At 40.8% G+C, this 23,592-nt stretch overlaps 1 protein-coding gene across 3 annotated transcripts in view; it reads left to right on the top strand.

Annotated features, from left to right (window-relative positions):
• GRAMD2B (GRAM domain containing 2B) overlaps positions 1-23,592 on the top strand; it is a 57,479-nt gene that overhangs the window by 20,731 nt on the left and 13,156 nt on the right. For all 3 annotated transcript variants that reach the window (XM_067569222.1, XM_067569221.1, XM_067569223.1), the window contains exons 2-6: positions 16,703-16,825; positions 18,594-18,681; positions 19,738-19,804; positions 21,177-21,280; positions 22,773-22,868. In XM_067569222.1, the coding sequence (XP_067425323.1) occupies positions 16,703-16,825; positions 18,594-18,681; positions 19,738-19,804; positions 21,177-21,280; positions 22,773-22,868 (478 nt within the window). The remainder of the gene's footprint in view (positions 1-16,702; positions 16,826-18,593; positions 18,682-19,737; positions 19,805-21,176; positions 21,281-22,772; positions 22,869-23,592) is intronic.

Raw genomic sequence — 23,592 nt, 5'->3', positions numbered from 1 at the left:
CCTGACTATAGGAGAATTTGAATTTTGCATCTTAAGGCCTCATCCCTGTTGAAAATTACTGTTCCCAGTTATGTATCAGAGATCATGATTAGAGCTGGTCAAAAATTTTCCAACAGAACATTTTCCTTTCAGAAAATGCTGATTTGATGGAATCTAAACAGTCTGCTGACACTTTTTTTTTTTTTTTTTTTTTAATGGCAACCAGGTAGGCAGGAAAGCTGGTCAGCCTATGTGGGCTGCCTGTGTTCCCCAGGAAATGCCTCCCAGGCTTGCTTGACACCCCACCACTCCAGCTCCTTGGGGAGTCAGGCTGCTTGGGAAGGCTGCTGCCCGTAGAGCTGTGAGAAAGCTGAAAAAATCCATTTGTCCTCCCAAAATGGAATTTTTTCAAAATGTTCCCCCCCGTCAAAAATTCAAAACCTTTCACTTTTCATCTGGATTTCTGACTAGCCAATTCTAGTCACAGTGCTGTAAACAACTTTGAGGAGGATGGAGACCATAAAAGGCAGCTATCTCATTTCTGGAAAGGTGAATAAGCTTCCAACACTTGTATCCCTGGTCTGAACAAGTGCACTCCCAAAATACCCACCACAGTAAAATGCATTGGCAGACATAACTTGTTCCTTAGGCAATACTTCAGGAATGAAAGAGGCATGTTCCACATTTTTCCCCTTTCCATATGGGGCGGAGAGCAACTCTATCCCATACAAATGAGGGGGCAGTTCCCTGAATCACTCTTGAGCTCACTGACTTCTAACAGTCGATGACCCTGATTCTGCAAACAGATCCATTTTTGTGGACTTCAGTGGAGCTTTTTATGGTGCAAAGGTCTGACCATGTGGATCTGCTTGTGGAATCAGGACCTCTGTATGTTAATCTCATAGTAATATCTTTTTGCACAGACTAATATGTAAATTAATGTTAGAATAGATATGTATACTTGGACTGCGTAATACTACACGAGGCTGTGAGAGTCTAAATAGAAGATACCCATGAGAGCTGCTTCTAGTTACAGTAGTACATAAAATCAAGTGCACATCTGTAGTTTAAATGACACTACTTTTAAGGGTGTTTTGTTGTTTGATTTCACTACAGCAATCTTTTTATTTAAAAAAAAAAAAAGGGAGTTCTATGCATTGTGACTTCTGAAAACTCCCATAGAGCACTACACAACATAAAAAATAAAGAACGATCACTGTCACATTAATTGTAGAAGTGTGTGACTTTGTGAGTGCAGAGGATGTAAACAAATCCTGCCATCAAAGAGTTTTATGTCACCTGAAACTCTATAATGTTGTGTTTTGTAGAAACACGTAAGACAATCCTTATGACACTTGATCATGGTTTTTAAAACACTATCAGACCTGTTTTCTCTCTCACACACACACGCACTCAGCTTTTCTGGCAAAGCTTCAATTTTAAGAGGAACTGGGCTTCCTGGTTCACAGTGTGTTATCCCACCTGTGTATCTATGATAAATACATATATGGCCCTCATTACCATCGTATCTGAGCACTTCACCGTTTTTAATGTATTTCTCCTCACAACAACCCTATGAGGTAAGAAAGTGCTACTTATCCCCATTTTTCAGAGAAGGAACCAAGGCACAGGAAGGCTAAGTGATCACACAGGAACTCTGGCAGGGCACAGAACTGAACCTACATCTCTCAAGTCCCAGGTTAGTACCCAAACCACTGAACCATCCTGCTGCTTTGCAGAAGAAAAAAATACACTCACACCCCTTAATACAAATTTCCATAGGTTGTGAGAAAATCTGAATGACTAAAATAAAAAAAGGAGTAATTCTGTAATGCTTGCAAGTCAGATGGTAATTATGGTAACTTTGCTCTTGTAGCTAAAGGTATTGCTAGGGTTTCTTGCTGAAGTTTCCTTGTAGTTACTCTTCTATTTCATCTTTTGATTTATTTGTTTTTAAGGTGTGTGCTGTGTATTTGTGTCTTTCATGCTTTCAATTTTAGTGGGGAGTTTTGCTGTGGAAAATAGGAGTGTTGCACTGTCTTTTCTCTTGTGTTGGTGAGTTGTTTTGGTTCAGCTCCTTCAAGTGTCACCACCTTGCATACCATTCTCTTGCTATTGGTGGCTCCTTGAGGTCACACTGGTGAGATCCCTAAGCAGAAGGAGGCCACCCCACTGCCTGCTTACGTTTGGCCCTGCAGCCCCTCAGTCATGAAGGGCGTGGTGGGCACAAAATAAAGTGGCACTGCAACACACACACATGTGACAGAGGTCACAATGCCACTTGCTCAATTTTGCCCTGCCATGTGTATCCTTCCATCATGACGGATGGGCTGCGGGGCTAAATGTCAGTGACACTTCAAACCCCATCTGCCTGCTCTTCTGAGTGCTGGAAAGCAGGATGGACCTGAGGCTTACTAGCGGGGAGGGGTAAGGAGCGATGACTTAGGTGGAGAAGGCAGGGACTCCTGGAAGGGAACAGTAGGGGTAGGGGGCTCCCTGTGTGTCCTGGGAAGGGATGGGTGTAAATGGTCAAGAGGTGTCAGGTTAGGATGGGGGGCAACTGAGAGAGGAAGGGGAGGGTCAGGCTGATGGAAGTGGGGGGCATACCATGTGAAAAATTTCTGGGGACACCTGGCTCTGTCTTGCACTTAAGTCTCTTGTATTAGTCTTCAGTTGTAATTGTTCCAGTGGAATGGAGCTGTGGTGGGAGGTCATGACCATGGAGGCAGGCAATACCTCAGTAAGCTATTGGCAGTCGATGGAGAGTTTTGAATATCGGTTGGATTGCATATTCAGTGGGAAGCTAGGACAGATGATGAAGCAGTGAGGTGGTGGGTTCACAATGGCCTGTGCCCCTAAATGGCTTGGGATCGGTCTGTAAGAGAGACTGTCCCTTCGCGCCATGTACCCTAGCAGTGCAGTTTACAATCAGCAGAGGCACTCTGGCTGGAGGTACCTTGGTTTGTAAGAGAGAGCTGCTGGTAGGACTCCTTGGCAGCCGTTGAATTGGGAATTGGTCCAATGCCCCTCCACAATAATCTATATTAGCTAATCCTGGGGCATTTGTCAAAGCCAATGTCTATCAGCCAGCACATGGGGATGATTGAGGAGTGTGAGACTCTGGCGGGTCGAGGGTTATGTGGGATCTGAGATATGGAAGCTTTGTTTGTTGGGGGTTGGCCCATGGCCTATTGCTGTTTCTGTGAAATGTAATTTGTAACTCTGTCCAGAATCTTACAGTACTGAAAGAATTGTCATCAAATATGTTCATATCTGTGGTGTTTGAAAAGCATCCCTCTCGTCTGACTGTGCAAAACTCAGAGTTCTGTGGTGGGAGTTTTCCCCTAGAAATGAGCAATGCTGAGCGCGCACACAGAATAACCTAAAGTATGTTACACCATCATTTTATACATTAAACTCTTGTTTCTTCTCTATTTTCCTCAGACGAGTTGTTCTCTACAGCTCTCCCTAAACTGTTCAAGCTTCCGTAAGTTGCTTCTAAACTGGCATTCCTGTGACTGATGTCTTGATGGAAATCCTTTTTTGGTCATAGAGTATCTGGTTTGCATAATGTACTTAACAAGCCTTATTCTCTTTTCACATGTACTTAATTCCTTTGACTTCAATGGAGTCGCTCTGATTTACATTGAAGAGAATCAGGCCCATGCTCTCTAAATCTGTGTCACTGATACAAAAATCCAGACAATACACCAGGTTAAAACAGCAGTAATTGGTTTATGCTGAACACAGAATGTGGTGTGCATTCTGGAGTTACACACCAGTATGATAGGGCTAGTATTAGCTGGCACATTCCACACATTAGCGATTACAGCACAGGACAAGTTTTGTCTTGCTAATCTATGTGAACCCGACTTGTTAAGAAATGAAGGGTTTTAACTTAAAATGAGTGTAGGTCTTTTAGGGCTTTACAGCGAGGGGAAGCAAAAGTATTCCTTAATGTAACAATCTTCAGCTGGGCTCTATAGAGTGTGTGTGGGGGGGGGGGGGCTTTGCAATAGAAAGGTTTTAGTGTGCTCTGATCAATAATGCCATTTGCATAATGCTTGCTCTCGTTCATGTATATAAACACACAAACTACATTTAAAAGAACATTATTTAAGGTTGCAAGCCCTCAAGTTAGGAAATACTTCAATTAAAGTTGTCAGAATTTTTTTTAACATGGGGAAAACAATGTGTGTTTTCCTAGCCTGATTCTTGGAAATGGCTGAACTATTTTTTCTCTGAAATTTTCCCAGAAATGAATCTGACTGAGGCAAACACTTGGCATAGAAAATTGCAGCTAAAACAGTTTGCCAAAGCTGTAAGTGACTGAAACCATGGCCTTACAATGGGAAGTGTTAGGCAACCTTAGTAATAGGCGGTGCTACCAGAGCTGCCTATAATACATGCTCGGGACTTGATTTTCAGAAGTGCTGAGCACCTGCACCTGTCTGACTTCATTTGCAGTTCTGGCTCTTCAGCACTCCTGAAAATTAGGCTACATAAAATTACCCTGGTTGCCCTACAGGTCATGTACGCTGTTTACACACTAGTGCAAAGCAGCCTGTCTAAATAAGTCTTTCTATGGGAGACCTGAAAAAGCTCTGTGAAGCTCACAAGCTGGTCTTTCACCAACAGAATCTGGTCCAATAAGATATTATGTCAGCCATCTTGTCTCTTACTATGTATGTCACACATAGGAGCATGTCTCAGGAGTTTGTGCAGGCTTTTGCTCTACATCAGATTAGCCCCATTGACTAAACTTCCAAAACAGCAAGATTCCAAGCCTTTTTGTACCACTGCTACTCTTACACACACAGATGACCTATGAAAAATTTTTGCAGGCAACTGACCACGGGTCTTCAAGCTGTGTCACACAGGGTCCCCAGTTGACTGTTGCCTCTCTGCTCCCACACAATGGCTTGCTACTAACCATCTGAGCAGAAGAGACCTGAAGTGATGTCAGGGATGTATTCCCTGAGCCTGATTGGAGAAGCATCACAAATTCTGATTCATCGGGGCTTCCTATTTAAACCCGAAGAGAGACACAGGAACTTGTGTGCACAACTGGGCTCTACGTGGCTGCTACATTGGACTCTGCCTTCTTGCCTGACTACTGAACCATTTCCTGCTTTGTTCCTGATCCTTGCCCCAGTCTCCGAATCCACCTCTGACCTTCAGCTTGACTCTAGGCCTAGCTGCCTACAGTCCCAACAGCAGCTTTCTAATTGCTGCTCTCCTTTAATGTTCAGCAGTGGCCAGGAACTCTAAATGTCATATCTATCAATTGATGACCGAATATAATAGCAGTCTCTCTCTTCTTTTCCCCACCCCAGCCACAAAAACGCATCTATCCTGTGGTTGGAACAGTGGTACGTTTCCTGCATAATACCCCAACTGAGGCTAGCACAAAGCCTCACTGGCCATGGACCATTACCAGGAGAATCAAACCCACCCCTGCTGTGCCTAATCAGAGAAGCTAAACAAAACTGCTTTTGGAAGCTGCTCTGTATCTCTCTTACAGAATAAATTATGGGAATTTTGTACAGCTTCCCAAAGCAGATGTTGCCGTGGGATCCAATACTGTCACTGTTTCTTCCCACTCCCTCAGGACCACCGAGGAGTTGACAGGCCCTTGAGGAAGAAGTATACATTTCTTTTACCATGCAGGCGTATGTTACAGCCAGTCCTTATGCTAGAAGAGCTGTTGCTTGGTCTAGCAACTTTCAAAGATAAAATCAATATGAAGAAAAATGTCTTAACCGGTATCCTTTGACAAATCCCAAGATACAATTAAGTTCTCAGCCAGAGCTATTTCCTCAAATGCTATATTGCATGAGAAGCTCTGGCTCAGGATGTAGATGGCAGATAGAAGCTGCTGTACTTGGCTCTCTGCCTCTATATTTTCCACTGAAAGAGAGCTCTTCAGGGATCCTTTAGGAAAGGCAATATCTGAGTCAAATGACATAGAGAAATACTCCAATGCTTTCTCACAAACAAGGTAAAAAGCCAGAGGCCTCTACAAACACATTGTCCTTTTTTTCCATTGACAGACAGAACATTGGGAGACTCTTGCTTGGAGGAAGAAGATAGACGGGCAATTGTCACCTGTGCGTCTGCTTCCAATGAGTCCAACCTATAGAACTCTACTATCTCCTTATCGTAAAATGCTGTGTTGTGTTGCCTAATGACAGGATGATTATTATGTTTGCTCCCCATTGCAGCCAGCCTATTGTTCCAGGGTAGGCCTATTTGAATGGAGGACTAACCGAGGCCAAGTTACAACACACAAAAATGCTCTGCAATCTTATTTCATGACTGTGCAGGAGAGAGAGAAATGTTTTATTTGTAAAGTCCTGGTCAAAGGAGCTGTTGCAGTTTGTGCAGAACCTAATTAATCCAGACAGTTTACATCCAGCCTTAGGTCCAATATTTCCTACTGTGAGAAGTCTTCAGGTTTCCTAAGGGATAAGATTGCCCAGATCAGGCTGTCTGTCTCCATGGAGGCAGACACAGGACTGCAGGAGACCAATGCAGAGTCTGCTGAATTTTAGCTGGGGTTGCTCAGTGAGGTGCTAGGAGAGTTTTGAGTAGTAAATAAGATAGGCCTGTGCCCTTACCCTCTGGTGGGGGGGGGTCGGGGGAGAAGAAGTGGCTAGATGGATAGGCAGTGTGTTACTTCTGATAACCTGTGACAAGTCAAGAAGCGTGTGCATGGGGAAGGGGGGGAGGAGCAGAAAATCTGTCCAATTATTGCCTTATCTTAAATCTATATTTCTTTGACAAAAGTCATTAAGAAGGTTGAGATCAGGCAGCTCGGGTATCTGTTCACTGTCTCTTTGACCCGCTCAGCTTTGTTTTAGATCTTGTTCTGGCACAAAGACTCCACTTGTAGTGTTGGCTGATCAGGTGTCAATGCTAATTCTCGAAGATATCTCATCTATCTGATCAGCTTCCACCCAGCAGTCCCTTTCATATGTTCCCACCCACCCCCCTCTGCATAATCAAGAGCTAAATATTTTTGTTGTTTTTTTACATAGATTAAAAAATCTTGCATGAAGCACAGCTATAATCCCTGATATATAAAAACAGAATTGTTCTAAGAAGTGCTATAAAAGAGAGAGGCTGTAATTAGGATCTCATCTGTCATTGTAAGTACTGAACCATACCATTTTTAAAAAAGAAGCCAGTTGGACTTTTTTACTAAAATACTATGCTTTTAATTTTCTTGCATCTGTATTTTTAAAAGTACCTGGTACAACTAACCATTACTATAAGGATAGAGAAGAAGCTGCTATATTTCTGCAACAGCTCTCTTGCATAAGCACAGCTAATTCTGAAAACTTGGCTCACTGGCTTTGCATCATGTGAAGTGTGTCACTTTAGAAGGCAGGTACTTTCCAAATACTTAAAAGCACAGGCGTGTACACTTTCCAGTGATGAAGCCAAGCATTCTTTCCCTCCCTTGTTTATTCCTGCCAAGATGATCACAAATGCATGCATTTTTCCTGAGGCTGGGTGTCATATAACAGCATGGATTGTCATAATCCATGAATATTTGTCAGGCCATATTGTAAGTATGACTGTTACCAAGTTCTGCAGGCAACCTAATTTTTTCCCCTATTTAATTTGGGAGAGAAGAATTGGAAGCTCAGACATTGAGGTGCCTCTTCCCTCCCTTTCTTAATCCTGAATAAAACTTAGAACAAGGACCTTATTCCCCCTCCTAACTCCATTGTCTCCCAAAGGCAAAGATAAGAGTGTTGCTTGGTCCTTGGACTTTGTGCTAAGACTACCAGGAAAGTTGAAGTCCTGATGTTTTTGGAATGATTCTCCCTCTTTCCCCTCCCCTTTCTCCCCCGCCCTGAAGTGGATACATGGACAAGGGAAACTTTGAAGAAAGATGGAACAACCGGAATGGCTTGCATTCCTGGTCTTCCATTCTTAAATTTTTTTTTTTTAAAGATAATTAGCTTCTCATTTAATGGCACAATGAATTTTTTTATTTTTCTGTGGAACTTGATAGCAGTCAGCTTTTGATTAGACAGGGCATGATCCCAGTTAATAGTATATGGTATTTAAGAACTGAGAATTTATATACTTGCTAATGACGTCCACAATGACCTTACTGTTGTCTGCTGAGTTACTATGGTATGAAACTTGATCTGGTTATTATATGAAATGTTTTTCCACTGGGTTAAAAAAAAATACAACTAGACAAGAGTAGCCTTCCATTTTGTTTTATTTTGCTGTTTTAAAGGTATAAATCCATGCTTAATGACTAGACAAAGTTCATTACTTGTTTAAAATTAGAATTTATTCAAATTTTCTAATACTGTATAACAATACTAATGCTTCTAATACTGTATAACAAAACAATGTGTCTATTGCTATGATTAAAAGTATTGCTGCAAAGTTAGAATACATCAATAAATACTCAAATTACTCTGCTTCAGGAGTCCCTCCCTCCTCACATTGCAATACCTGTCAGGAAATGCAGTCAATCACAGGTCGACTGTATCCTCAGTATGCTGCCGATGTTGCTGAGCAGGGCTGACAGAGTAAAACAATTGTGTTCAGAAGGTTTGGTTAAAAAAAGAGAAGGATAGCTGGGGAAGGAGAGTGGATATTACTCAAATATAGTCACATTTGCTGTAGCAGGTTCACTCTGTTGTGTTATGTTTGGCTCAGTGACTTGTTTCTATAATGAGAGAATTAGCCTCCTACGATTACTCTCAAATGGGCTGAAGGTATGCAGACCATTGGTGTCTGCTAGAACACCAACTATTCTTTGCTATCTTTAGCTCTGTATCCACTTGTAATACTGACCCCAGATTTTAGTGTTCTTGAATTCTTTAAGCTTTGGACACACTCCGTCATGTGTATAAAGTTATATCTGATCGCTTTACCCGTCCAACATACAATTGAAATGGTATCCTTCCAAGATCAGATGCTCAATTTTGGACTTCTATATGTACAGGCTGGAGTACTGAGTGTGTTAAACTACACAGAGAGAAATTTTACCTCATCCACTCCAGTACACCAGGGGTCTGTTTAGCTTTCTGTTTGCCCCATTAAGCAGCTCTTCATTTCTTCACTCTTAGTCCAGATGTAGCCTGGCATTCGGCTTGGCATTGTGAACATGTTTCAGTAGTATTCTCTCTCTGAATCTCTCTCAAAATCGCAATACCCCTGTGTCTCCATTTATGCCACACACGTGTTTTTTTTTTTTTTTTTTTTTTTTTTTTTAAATAAAAATTTGGAGCTGCTTTATATCCCAAGGAGGATCTATCTACAAAACAGCAGGATAGGTGTACACCACAGAGCTTAGATGTTTAACTCCAAATAACAGGACAGTTCAGAATAAACAGATTCTCTTCCTTTTAAATGCTGGGCATCATTATGGATTTTATATGGTGTTAGAAGTGGCTTTTCTGTTCCAATGTGACTTACCACATCCTTATCTGGATAAGATAAGATGCCAACTCTCATGTTTTCAGGGCAAACTGCGCAGTTCCCCTTTCTGTACCTCTGATCCCTTTGGGGATCTGTACCCTTTGAGGATAGGCCTTGCTCCCTTCACCCCTCTCTGGCCAGAACCATATGGTTCAACCGCTTTGGTCTCCATCTCCGAGCAGCAGCATCCGTGTTTACCAAACATGTTAACACAACAAGTCCAGCTGGGTTTGGTTCCTGTAAGTCCTCTTTCTCCATGAGCCTGTGACAGTACAAGTTCATCAGGATGGAGAACCAGCATGTTCAAAACAAAGCATTGGATTTGTTCGTTTAGCCTAGTACACAGCATGCACAGTGACTGGTAAAAACAATAGAAGTCCATACATATACTTGCCTTATAGTTACCTTTTCTTGAAAGCTTTTGTACGTTTCGGCTAACTCAATTACTTCCATTTCTGGCTGGGAGTAGCAAACCGACCTCCTTGCAGCATGCTATCCCTGTCCCCTTGCATGTCCATCAGCTCCCCTGGGGCAGCCTCCCTTAGCCCCCCCAATCCCCCTCTTTCCTAGGCCCTGTGTCCTGTAATGGTTTAGTATCATCTTTTGATCCTAGGCCTAGCCTTGGGAAGAGTAAATCATTCTTAGCTAAGATAGAGCTGGGTAGGAGGTATTCCCCCACCGCCCCCCTCAAACTGCTGCCCCATTTGTTTCTTGAAGGGCTCTTATCAGTGTAATTGTTTTGCTTTTCCTGCTTGGTCCCTCAAAAAACCTCACATCAAGTAACCCATCATAACTAAATACCCAAGGTATGTCCACACTTCAGTTAAACACCTGCAGCTGGCCCACAGCAGCTGACTTGGGCTCCTGAGGCTCAAGTTGCAGAGTTATAAAATTACAGTGTAGATGGTCAGGCCCTGGTTCTGGGTCCCTGTGAGGGGAAAGGGTCCCAGTGCCTGGATTCCAGGCTGATCCCCACCATCTATCCCACAATTTTACAGCCTTATGCCTGAGCCCCATAAAACCCAAGTCAGCACACATAAGCCACTTGTGTGTTTAATTGCATTGTAGACACACCCACAGTTACATGCACAATAGTCATAAAAATAATATAGATATTTCCTCATTCATCTCACGCCAACCAATAAAGACATAGGCCAGGTAAGATACACTGCACATCAGTGACTTGGCAGATTAAATTTAACAGTAGAAAGCATCCCATTATGCTCTTGCAAAGGAAGTCCTTAAATATCCAGGACATTAAGAGAAACCTGGGTAATCAGTAGACAATCTTTAGAGGCAATGTTGCAGTTGTTTCCAGCATTCAAGACAGAACTGATCAGATTCAAAACTAGATGAAATATTGGTGACTTGACATTGCAAACCAATTAAGCCATTTTATAATCTGTTCAGAATTAGAAAATATTTGTGTGTGCAAGTGAACAAATGGCAGTCTTTGTGGTGTTGGAGTTTCAGAACTGTCATCCATCCAGCATGATTTTGTTTCTGTTCAAAATGGATGACACACCCCTTTAGAAACAGGCAGCTAGTTGGACACAACTTAAGGTAGCTTTTGATTTCAGAGAGAGGGTGGGCTTGGAAGGAGAGAGCAGCCACTGTAGGAAATATGAGAAAATCTATAGAATATTAAGGTTCTACATTAATATGCTACTGGGTGTCTGGGGTGCGTGGGGGAGGGTGTTCATTTTTGCTGGATTATGTGTTGAACTAAAAAACAAAACAAAAAAATTTATTGGACCCATCTCAGAATTCTTAATAAATACATATAGCTCTGCTCGTTCTTAAACTTTTATCCGACCTGTTAGTCAAATAACACTGAATATTTGTAAGCATCAACATCTGCCAAAACAATCAAAAAACTGTTTCTGGTGAGTGAAGAGGGAACAGAATGTCGTATAGTTTTCAAGTAGCAATTACTCTTCATAATAGTAGCTTTATTTTGAATTTCTTTCCCTGGGAAAAATTCCATTGTAATCAACTTAATACAATTTGTGCAGCATAGGTTAACTACGAATCTGAAAAATTCCAGAGGGGTAGCCGTGTTAGTCTGTATACAGCAAAAACAACCAGAGTCCTGTAGCACTTTAAAGATTAACAAATTTAATTTCTGCAGGCCTGTTAGTCTTTGTTAGTCTTTAAAGTGCTACAGAACTCTCGTTATTTCTATAATTCTGAGTTGCTGATGTTCTAATCCAGAAGACATTATTTTGAGTTCAGAAAGAACTTGACTCCTAGATTTGTCACTAGTTTTTCTGTGTTTACGTATAGCGTATAAGAGAGACAAGATCCAGTTCCCATGCCTTTTAAAATGTGCTGGCTAATGACGTGCCTGCACACTTCATAGAGGGAGACTCAGTCCACTGCTTTTTTTTGTACTGTAACCAACTGTTTTTTCTAATAGAGTTTTTATCCTTTTAATGTCATTAATTTTATGTTGCCATTTTAATTGACTCACTTTAATTGTCTCCAGCATTGAAATGTATTCCCTTTGTACCATAATAAACTTGAAAGTGTTTTTTGTTTTGGGTTTGGTTTTTTTAAGGGAGTGGCGTGTCTGAAAAGTAGGTAGATTTTTTTTTTTTTTTTAATTTTTGTTTCAAAACAGATATTCTACCAGCCTCAGAGTTGTGTGTTTAAAAGTATTTATTCACATCAAACTCTTGATGTTTTGAGGTTTTTCACATTTCACCTTGATATTTACAAAAATGGTCCCCTTGTATGAAAACTATTAAGCAAAATGACACCTATCATAACACTTTCTTTTCGTTTTTTATGTCTGTTTTGAAGTGGCTATTTTTTCTCAAAAATTGTTCTAGTAGAATGAAATCTTTAAATTGCAAAACTTTCTTTGTAGGAAGATCAGTTTTTGATCTGTGAAGACTTGTGAAATTTCTAGGCCACAAACTGGCTCAGAATGAAATTGCAAACTTATTTTATTTTTTGCACACTTGTAGTCAGTAATTCTCTAAAGATCAGTTAGTTTTAGAGCTTAGGTCCGAAGAGAACACTCGATCATCTAAGTCTGACCTCCGGTATATCATAGGCCACCAACACCACTCAGCATCCATATACTAAATCCAAAACCAGAAATGAGACCAAAGTAAATGAGACTCACAGGAGACTAGACTATTACATGCCAGAGCCAGAGAACAGGATGGACTGAGATGCATTATTGTCTGGGTAGCCTGACATGGCAGGGAAATTACACACTGCTGCTTATATTTTAGAGCTGTGCCTGTGATGAGTTAATTTCCAGAGATTTCAGCTTTAGAAAACTGGTATCTATAGGCTCATATATGAGAGGAAATGAGAATTTACGCCTTTGTACTGAATTTCTGATTGCATGAGTCGGGTGAATGTGGCAGTGGTGTTGTGTATATGTGAAGCATCCATTTGGAGGCCTGAAGTACAGTATTTTGTAGCTGTGACCAATGACATATTTGCAGGGGGGGTGGAGGGGAGGAGTCTTTTTAAACTTTTGCACTGTAATCAGGAGCACCTGTACATGGGCAGGGCTCTTCTTCCTGTAGGCAAGCCTGGGAGGGGAGAAAAGGACTTCAGAGATGCAGTGAAGAGAGAAGGTGAATAGGTTGGGCTGAGCCCAGAACACGCCCCACGTCCCTCAGAACAAGTAACAGGAATAACATAGTGACACAGTCCCTCAATGCCTAAAACACTTCCTGCCATCCCATGATATCATCAGGAAACTGTGTGTTTGTGCTCAAAAAGGCATGTATGGGTGGAGCCTAGTGACTTTGGAATGATGGCTAGAGTTGCTGTTGGTAGGGAAGGCAAGGGGTTGAATGACAGAGAGAGTCACGGAAAAGGAATTTTGTATGTTAAGTTATTTATTCCACCCCTCCACAGCTCAAGGAAGTGGGGAAGAAGGATTAATTGAAAGAAAGAAAAAAAATAAAACAAAGTGGAAGCAAAACTATTAAACTATATAAAAATGGATCATGGCTTGTAAAGCCTTTGAAGACGGGCAGGAATTTAGCTCTTACAGGCTGTTACAGGAAGAAAGAAGAGGTGAAAAGGGGTTGTATATTCTATAGAGAGATTTAACAGCTTCCTCTTTATCTTGTTGTTGTGTTCTGGGGGAAAATCTGAATAACTGTATGATGTTTCATTGTTCCTTCCATCCTCATTTTCTTCATTATTTGAGTCCTGTCAACTTTCTCTGTAAGCAGCAATGTAACCTCTTTATATAGGTTTTTACAGTGCGGAGTATGGTGAGACCCTGATTTCCACTGGGGCCTCTCTACATGGCGGTAATATAAAAAACAATACTACATCCAGTGAAGGGTTACCTTAAATTCAAGATGTACCATGAATTCAGAAGCTCTTAGTGAGAGTGGTAAGCCTGTGTCCCACTCTATACGCACATCCCAATCCCAAAAGTGCCTGCTTCCCTCTCTGGCAAGTTACTTTACCCTGGAAGTTTAAGAATGGGGTGGGGTTTAGAAGAGACAGATGGTTGACTGCCTCCTGAAGCCATCATAAGAAGTGGCTAACAGACCACCAGCCCCCTTTTCCTGTGCCCTAAGAAGCCGCAACCTGATCTGTAGCGGGAGGGAGCATCCCTGGCCAGCCCAGCACTTGGCCAAAGTTGTCTTTGAGGTTCACTTGCATTGCAACCACAAACTAAATCAAACTGCTAGTTTGGATTCTTGATGTGAAAATAGAGGTGCTGGGTAGCAGAAATGATTTGCTGGTTCAGGTTAGATTGGCAGTTGTTGAAAGCTGTTACCTCTGGTCAGGTAGAGCTGATGCACATTGGTGGAACAGTGTGGAAACTTGCTACAGCACAGGCATCAAACACTGCTATTCTGTGGGTAAATGGAATTTTCCTTAACAAATGTCAATTTAGTTTCTCTTTCACAAGCATTAAATTCACTGGGTGTGGGGCTGGCTGCTCAACAGGAGTGTGTTCTCTCAAGCTTTCAGATTTACAAATCCTAATGTAAATAAGGCATAAGACTCTGATTATTTGTGTCTTATATAATAAACACTGGTAATCGGCAGCTGGCTGAGAGAATGTAGTTTTGCATGTGTGTTTTGCAGTCTCTCTCTCCTGACCTCACTCGGCCAACATCATGTAGACACTCTTGATTTCTTTGTGTGACTCCCAATGAAAATAAGAGATTTAAGTCAGTCTGAGAGGGCCTCTGCTAATATGAATGACAAGGCCCTTGCTGTGGTATAGTAATTAAAATATCTGCCAAAACTTTTAACTGAAATTACATTCTGTAATGTCCTTTATCAAGATGATGGTCTGGACAATGGTTGCCTTGTCATTCTGCATATCCATTGTAAAATTGCATAGAGATCTATAAATACTATACTGAGAGTTCCCTTGTAAATTGGGGTCATCCAGGACCATCTTTAAGGAACACAGTTAATGTTGACAGATGCGTGACATTTGCCCTATCTTCTTACTATCTTTATTGTTTGGAAAATGTCTCCTCTTTTTCTGGAATTTGATTCCCAAAATAACACACGTATGTGGTGGCTTACTCAAAAAATATAAGCAACCTTATAACTACAAACTATATGTACCAGACAACTAAACTCTGCCCTCACTTCTTTTAAAAGATGTATTCATATCAACTTCCAGAAGTGGAACAGCATTGAGCAATGGATGAGGAGAGAGGAAGGAGAGGCTTAAAAATACAGATGTTTCGAAAGTGTCCTTTGCTTTATATACATGGGTTCAAGTTTAAAGGCAATCTAGAACAGTGTTAAACATCAAGGCAAATTTTTCAAAGACTTTTGTGTTTTTGTTTAAATTGGGCTACCATTTAATTTAATTAGTATCTGTTTGCCAGGAGAAAGAGAGTGATTTCAGTCTTGTATGCAGGCTATTAAACACAGACCCTGTATTGTGACCTAGGTCACCTTGCTAAATCTGACAGATGCTTCTACACAAATAAATTGGAATAAAAATGCTTTCATGGCAACATAGTAATTAGTGACTGAGAAGTCAAACGGGACCTATTGGTTCCACTTAAGAGAGATCTCAGGACCTTCACCCTAACTTGAGTTTCCTTTTATAATGTTTGGCTATTAAAAAAAAATGTTAAGCACCATGAATAGCTTGTAGCCTGATTAAAAATTTTTTTAAAATGCTAACTCTCTCTACTACTTGACTCAGTTAAGCACTGAACACACTTCATTTAAATTTATTCCTTTGCTACTTGGAATCATAGCAGGGCTACTAACATTATGACTTATTGTGTAATAGTAGCACTTTCATTTCAGCTCATTTTTCCCCATTGCCAGAATTTCAATAGTGCAGCTCAGGTTGGAGATTCTTTCCAGGACAGTAAACGACTGTGTGTGTGCTAAATAGTTATATTTTTTTTTGCATGAAAGTGTACTTTACATTAAGTATTCATATTTTGATCGCTCTATCTGCATTAAATTTTCCAGTTAAATTGATTTTTAAGAGAGGTTGCTGTATTTGTGAGTACATGGAACAAGATTGGCTCTTTGTTTGCCTTTTTTGAAAGCATTATAAAGTATGACATTTGAATACTGCTCTAGTGAAACAAAGCAGTCCCACATGAATATGTAGGGATTGAAGTTATCCCTCAGCTAGAATGATGCTTTTCTCAACATAAGGAGGGTTGGTTTTTTAAAACTTTCCTTATGTTAGTGAGAATCCTACATTTTATTTTCATCTTTAACTTGGGGCTTATCGGTGGGTTCTGCAATACACCCTGAGAAGGCTTTATAATTACACTTTGTGCATTTTGCTGCATCCTAAAAAATGAGGCCACATTTTTGAAATGCATATCATGGAAAAGATGTAATAAAAAAATCCATCTATGTATGTTAACTATTTATAGAACTGAGCAGAAAAACCAGAGAGGACTTCCCATTGTTTTGTCAATTTCAAAACAGTAAAAATCTTCCAAGCAGCACTTAGATACTACAGTGATTGGTGCTATGTAAATATTAGCTGATGTAAATGGTTATTTTAAGTTCATATGTTAGTATGATAGGAAAAGACCGACTAGATTGAAGTTCTAAATAAACAAAGTAGAGGCTATGTATTTAGTTTTCCCATATATGATCAAAGATACAAGAATGCCTATTGTTAAAGTATATGTTAAAATCTGAAATTAATGATTGAAGTACACATCAGACAACTTTCTTTTTTTAGGTCAGTTTCCAGTGGTTTTTGTTTTTTGACCATGGTATGAATCCTCTCTCTCTCTCTCTCTCTCTCTCTCTCTTTCTGCAGTTCAGATGGAGAATTTGGTGCAGAGGAAAAAAAGAAGGTTGGAAAATCACCAAGTGTACTGCCACAGACCCCTGCTAGTGAGGCAGAATGTTTTGATGACCGGAAAAAAGTTGGTGCTGCTAGGTAATGTCAGAAAACTGACTAGCAGAAACTGAGCAGCAATAAAAATTGCTGAGACCCATCCTAGGAAGCTGGTGAGAAGAAAGATAAATATTTACTAGACTTAAGGTCCAAATTGTGGCCCAGTTTGTGGAGCTGCACAAGGAAATAAGGGGGCACGGGCACTCACTTGTGCTAGCTACTGGAACACAGGAAGAAGTATTCCAGGGAAAGAGCAACCTTCTTGGGACTCCTACCTCCTATACAAGTAGGTGTGAGAGGACAGAATGAGGTAGGGAGTGGGCAGCACCATGGCTTCTGGGCCCTCTATGCACTAGGTAGCATAGCTATGCTGACATGCCACGGGAAGTACACTGCACAGGTCTAGACCTGACATGTTGCTTCCACTGCAGAACAGGGAGAGACTGGGAGGTAGATTGTGTCTGGTTCCAGGGCTCCTCCTGGTGCAGCACAGAGTTATAACTTTGTCATGATCAAGGGCCTCTACAACTGAATATGGGACCCCCTAAGAATCTTCTGTCCCCCTCCCCCTCCCCCCTTAATCACACCATTCTTCTAGGGAAATAGGATTCAATGACAGAAATCTCTGTAGAAGTATGTACTAGGTCTTATGAAAACTCTAAATCAAAGCATTTGGGTGGCCGGGAATACTACTAACTCCTACAAAATAAAGGGTGTGATAGTTTTTAAATCCCAGCCAAACAACTAGAGGATGTGCTTGCAACTCTTAATGTCCTTTTCTCCTCTCCTGTTCCTTAGATGACCAATGCAACAACCAACCTAGGATCACAGATTTGTTTATGAGGCAAACACGTGTGCCAATTGCATTTTCCTGTTTCTTCTCATAAAACTTTTGAGGCAGTACAAGAATATCCAGTGTAGACCACACCTTTCTGGTTATATGTCTCTGTCACAGTAGTAATTTACCTGATAGTCCCTATACAGTGTTTTTTTTTGGTAGGGTTGGTATTCTTCTTGTCATTCAAGAGTGGACCCAATAATGAATATTTCAAATGACACACAAAGACTTCACATAAAACAAGAACCAGGGGTCACCTGATGAAATTAATAGGCAGCAGGTAAAACCATAAGGACTGTGCATTGTGTGAAGAAGTACTTCAACCTGTGGAACTCATTCCCAAAACATGTTGTGAAGGCTGTAACTATAACTAGGTTTAAAAAGAAAGGTAGTTAAATTAATGGAGTTCATCAGTGGCTGTTAGCCAAGATGATCAGATACAACCCCTTGTTCTGTGTGTCCCTAAGGCTCTGAATTACCAGATGCTGGGACTGAATGACATTGAATGGATTATGCAATATTTCCCCTGTTCTGTTAATTCCCTCTGAAACATCTAGCTTTGGTCACTATCAGAAGAAAGGATACTGGGCTAGATGGACCACTGGTCTGACCCAGCCTGGCCATTCTTACATTCTTCTATCCAAAGAAAAGGCATAGTCTTTGCCTGTAACTAACCCCAGGGCTCATATAAAATAAGGTGAACAAAGTATACAAAAGAAACTAACAGTAGTTAATTTATTTCAAATAACAAATTTAACTTTCCTTTTAATGTTAAAAGGCTTTTCATTGTGCTAGGAGACCTGGCATGTTCTGAAACTGAGGTTAACTGTCCTTATCTACTTTCTTATCATCAATAGACAGGATAAGAATGAAAGATGAATGTGTGCCATAGACAGAAGTATACATCCTGATGGTTACAAAACTAATGAAATGATCCTAAGCATGGTATTAGGAATGTTTTCTTACCTGCAGGACAAAGATTACTGTGGACAGTCCCCTCCTGACAGCAGACATCAAGAGTAACTCCAAGATTGAAAGGAAAAAACATGCCTCAAATCAGGTAATGCAGAAACAACGTGCACATGAGTGTGAATAAATGAGTAGATTATCATTGTCTGGCCCAGTAACAGCGCTGTTCGTTGTGGTAGAAGTACATAAGGTTTGGGCACTGCCACTGGGTTCTTGCCCAGTGCCTTTGAAACTGAGTGAATGAAACATGGTATGTAGAAAAGTAGAGCCTTGCTACAGAGTACAGCACACTGAGGATTTGAAACCAAGGAACCATCTTTCCAGGGAGCTGAAGTTGACTTTCCCAGTATTAGGTCAAAAGATTTTAGAATATTATTCTTTTGGGCAAGTTCACCCGTGGGATATTTTCTCCCTCCTCTCTTTTCCCCTTCCCCACTATATCTATTCTAAATATGTCACACTGGCCTGCTGATGCAGGTACTCTCATGTGGCAACATCTGGAATGTATATTTCTGACTTTGAAAAGTTCTCTGCAGCTTTTTTTGTTTGCTATTCTCTGATTAAACTGGAACTCGGAGGTAGTTTTGCCCCCAGAGTTGAGTAGTGTTACAGCTCCTCCTGTCCTGTCCCTGTGAATTTCTTCAGATCTCCTTAGATGGTAGAGCGATAGAAGAAAGCTCAACTCTAACTATGGAGTTACAACTAGTACCTCCTTATTATCTTCCATCTACGCACAAGATAGTGCATTATCCACATGGCAGTGCTGGAGGACTCTATAAAGTTAGCGGAAAGCTCAGTATGGATGTTCCACTCTCACCCCACTAAAACTAGTGCGATCATTCTGTTGCACAAAGGTTGTACAAACAAATAAAATATAATGAGCTCTCTTCTCTTGAAGTATATAAAAGAAGAGCTATAAGACCATCTTTAACTTCCAGAACTGTTGAATTTGAGAATAAGTGGGTATTTATTCATTTAACTGCATTTCTGTAGCACTAATCAGCAGAGTATCTCAGCATATAAAAGATGCTAGAGGAGAAGTGCAAGTGTGAAGAGTAAGGGGGGAAATTATATTTTAATGAAGGAATAACTAAAATATTTTGTTTGGTTTTCGTTGTTGGTTTGTTTGTGTTTTATTTAATTTTAGTACAAAGCAAATGCTCACTATCATAAGCTATTTCTGGATGTCCCAACTACCGAGCCACTGAAGCAAAGTAAGTACCACACCATTCTTTTATCTGTCCCAGAATGCAGAGTGAATCCATGACCAGACAGGAAGCTGTGTGGTGTTCAAGATTCACTACCTAAATGAACAAGAGTATTTTAGCTGCATGGATATATAGATAAGGCCTGTTCCTCCATCTACTTAGTGTTCAAGCCCATCATTCCTTTGTTTTCAGGAGATTTTTGTGAATCACAATTAAAGATAAGATCATGTCACGGAGGTCACAGCAGTCATGGATTTTGTGACTTTCAGAGACCTCCATGAAATGTTCTGCTTCAGCCCTGGGGTGGCAAGATGGAGCTCCTAGCTGCCATGGGTATCATGTGCTAAACCTTCCCCCTTCACCCCCCCCCACCCTGGCAGAGAGGCTCGGGCTCTTTCTCCCCCCACTCAGGCTTCAGTCCTTCCCCATCAGCCCTGTTTTGTCACAATTATTTTTTAGTACAAGTCAGGGACAGGTCACGGCCTTCCGTGAATTTTTGTTTCTTTGCCCGTGACCTGTCCCTGACTTGTACTAAAAAATAATCGTGACAAAATCTTAACCTTAATCATCATCTGTGCTGTGACTGTTTTTGCACTTCCAAATAGAAATAACCAACACTTACATTTTCTACTTTGTTACTAATGACTAATACTAACCAAAACCTGCAGAAGAGGTGTGAGAGAACTGACTAAGTGGCTAGAACGTCTTCAGAATGAAAAAATTTGTAAAACTCTCAAGCTACAAAGTTTGCCAGAACTTTATTATCTGGAAACACACGTGATCAAGCCCAATCCCTTTACATTTCAGGTGTTGGTAAGAGAAGTAGCGGGGAAGGGGTGATTAAAAACTTTAAAAGGTGCTATTGCTATAATTATATAAAGAGCACAAAAGAGTCACAGATTGTGACAACACCTTAAAAGAAGGAATAGCAGCTCAGGGGGATGGGCAACATACACTACAGAAATGGGTGAGGCAGGATTTTTCTGTAACCATAACAGAAAGAAAATCCCATTCAAATGTGCATCTCTAAATTTGGTTTGGATCTATTCAGGAGGATTTGTATTGTATTTAGTGGTTTTAAAGAGAAAGTGGCTAACACACCCATGAATAGATTTGAGCTCTAAAGATTTTTCTGGGAATAACTAACTCTTTTTCCTGTGCTTTAAAGAGAGTTAATTATTTATATTTATGAATAGCATGTGTTGGGTTTTTTAACGAACCTATGCTCAGTTTAGGGTTCTCCAGGAATTAAAGATTAATTTTTAATAAAAGATTGTCATCGTATGAAGCCTCAAGGAATACGTTCAACCAAAACTGGCAACCTTAGCTTGGCTACAGGTTAAAAGTGCTGAATAATGTAGTATATCTGTGTTCATAGGTTTCACCTGCGCTCTGCAGAAAGAAATTCTGTACCAAGGAAAGTTATTTATATCTGAAAACTGGATTTGTTTCCATTCCAAGGTTTTTGGTAAAGACACCAAGGTTAGTAGCATCTGTGTGCAAAAAGCAATGTAATTCCCTGGCATCTTGGTGATTTCTATAAATTCCCATTCTTCTAACGTGCATGAGTGGTGTTATGTCTCTTATCTTTCTGCTTGAGCATTACTGCACACTATATTGCAGTAATGCCCAAAAGCACCAGTCAGCCATCGTGCTATGTCTGTACGCACACGCAGGGAGAGATGCAGTCCCTCTCACAAAGAACATGCAGTCTAAAAAGCCCAAAGGCAAAGGCGGGGGTGGTGAGAAGGCATTCATGTGCAATGAGCTGATTGGTGACAAGCCCACATCATGTTGGTTCCATATCAGTTTTTTGTAATGTTTGTTTATAATTTTTACTTCCCTTACCAAATCTAAGGGATTGGGGGGCACTCAGAGTAGAAGTGGAAGAGAGGGTACTTTCAATTCAGTGCTATGGAAGATGCTTTATTAACCAATTTTTAGACACTCCCCTCTCCCCTGATCTCTCGCATGTCTTAGCCTCTCTGGACTCTGCATCAGTCTGCCTGTTAATTACACTTCTTTCTAACAGGGTGACATTCCATCCTCGGCACAGCCTGAAGTATCACATCTACCTGTCTTGTTGCCAGCCAGCTTTTTTATTGGAAACAAAGCCTGCCCTTCACGCTCTCTCTAGTAATATGGGGTTTTGAAGTGGGAACCAAACCAAACTCCTGGACTAAAACTCTCTGAAATTCAGGAAAAGTTCTCATTAGAAACCAACCATTGCGATCAAGCATATGATATCACTAATGAAGCTGCCTGTAGCTATAAGGCAGGAAGGAAAAGTATTGAAAGTACTGATTTATGTAGAGTATAGTTTTCAGATGTATTTGCAAAATGGGCAGGATAGCATACGTGGAGATTTGTTTGTATTTAGCATGGCTGGGCTAAATCCTTTTAGTAATGCTGAAAGATCTGCCCTGTTTACTCAGCTGCTTGCCACAAACTAGGCACTTTATAAATAGTGGGGCTGAGTTTAAAATATGTTGATTCTTTGAGTTGTATCTCCTGTAATCTATGTTCTGGAAAGTTCTTTTCCTAAATAAAGGAGAGTCTACTATGAGACCTAGCTTCTTTTACACTATTTGCTGAATGGATATTCTGCAAAATTAAAATAAATTCAGACCTTTTCTGAAAACTCTAGATCCAAAAAGGGAAGAGGGGAAGGGAAACACTTTTTTGTTTCTTACAGGCTTCACAAACTGTTGTTAGAGTAAAACATAGCTGATGAATTAACATTTACACGTAAGCAAAAAATAAATTTCCTTACGTCAACCCACACCTAGTGTGTATCATAATCCAAATGGGGCCCTGGAAAAGAAGTCCTCCAAATAAGCTAGTGTTTCAACAGTCTTAATCCTAAATCTACTTTAGTGGGTTGGTTTTCACATGAACTGCTACTTGTATATAACCAGTAATGGTGACTGAAATATTATATTATTTTGGCTATAACATGATGGTTTCATTTCAGATTTGTATACCTGTGCTCTCCGTAACAGTAATAAAGAAAACCAAAACTGCCCTTCTGGTGCCAAATGCTCTGGTCATAGCAACAGTCACTGACCGGGTAAGCATGGGGATATCTTTGACCTCTCTTGCATTCTTCCTGCCTTACTCCTAGCATTTGTTATTGTGGAATCTTGAGAGCAGTTGTCAGGAATATCGAGGCACGGACCAGTCTCACGTGGCCATTTAGAGTCACACAAAACCAAACTCTGCAGGATTTGACCAACTCTATGTCCTGAAGCACCCTTCTGAGGGTACCTTCCCCCCCTTGCTTGTTCTGTGGGGAAGGGGTGCTTCAACCTTCCAAAGTACCATTTTTCCCCTGAGACCCACAGAGAATGCAGCTCTGCAGGGTACTGGGAGAAAAGGGGGGATATAGAGAAGCAGGGACCAGCTGCCCTCCATGGACCTAGGTACCTCCCAGATTACTATATGGCAATCCAGGATGGAGTTAAAACAGCTGAGGAAACTAACCTATTCTAGGGCCTCTCTATGCAGCTGCAGGGAGGCCTCTCTAGTGGCAACAGGGCTCAGAGGGAAAAGTGTCATCTACTGAATCAGCAGCCCCACCTCCTACAGCACCTCACTCTGCTTGGTGGTCTCCTGTCCAACCAGGAACAATCCAATTTAGTTCAGTTACAACATAATAGCAGCCCATGTTGGTATTCAGGATTATTTCTTCTTGCTTGTTGTGTGTTTAAAAAAAAACAAAAACAAACACCTGAGAATTCCTACAATATCTGTGCAATGGAAGGGGTCTGATTTTCAGTAAAGTTTGACCAAAC

The sequence above is a fragment of the Emydura macquarii genome, unplaced genomic scaffold (genome assembly GCF_026122565.2).
Source record: "Emydura macquarii macquarii isolate MOO-44397 ecotype Brisbane River unplaced genomic scaffold, CSIRO-AGI_Emac_v2 contig_2897, whole genome shotgun sequence".
Taxonomy (NCBI): domain Eukaryota; kingdom Metazoa; phylum Chordata; order Testudines; family Chelidae; genus Emydura; species Emydura macquarii.
This window is presented reverse-complemented; position numbering and strand designations above follow the sequence as displayed.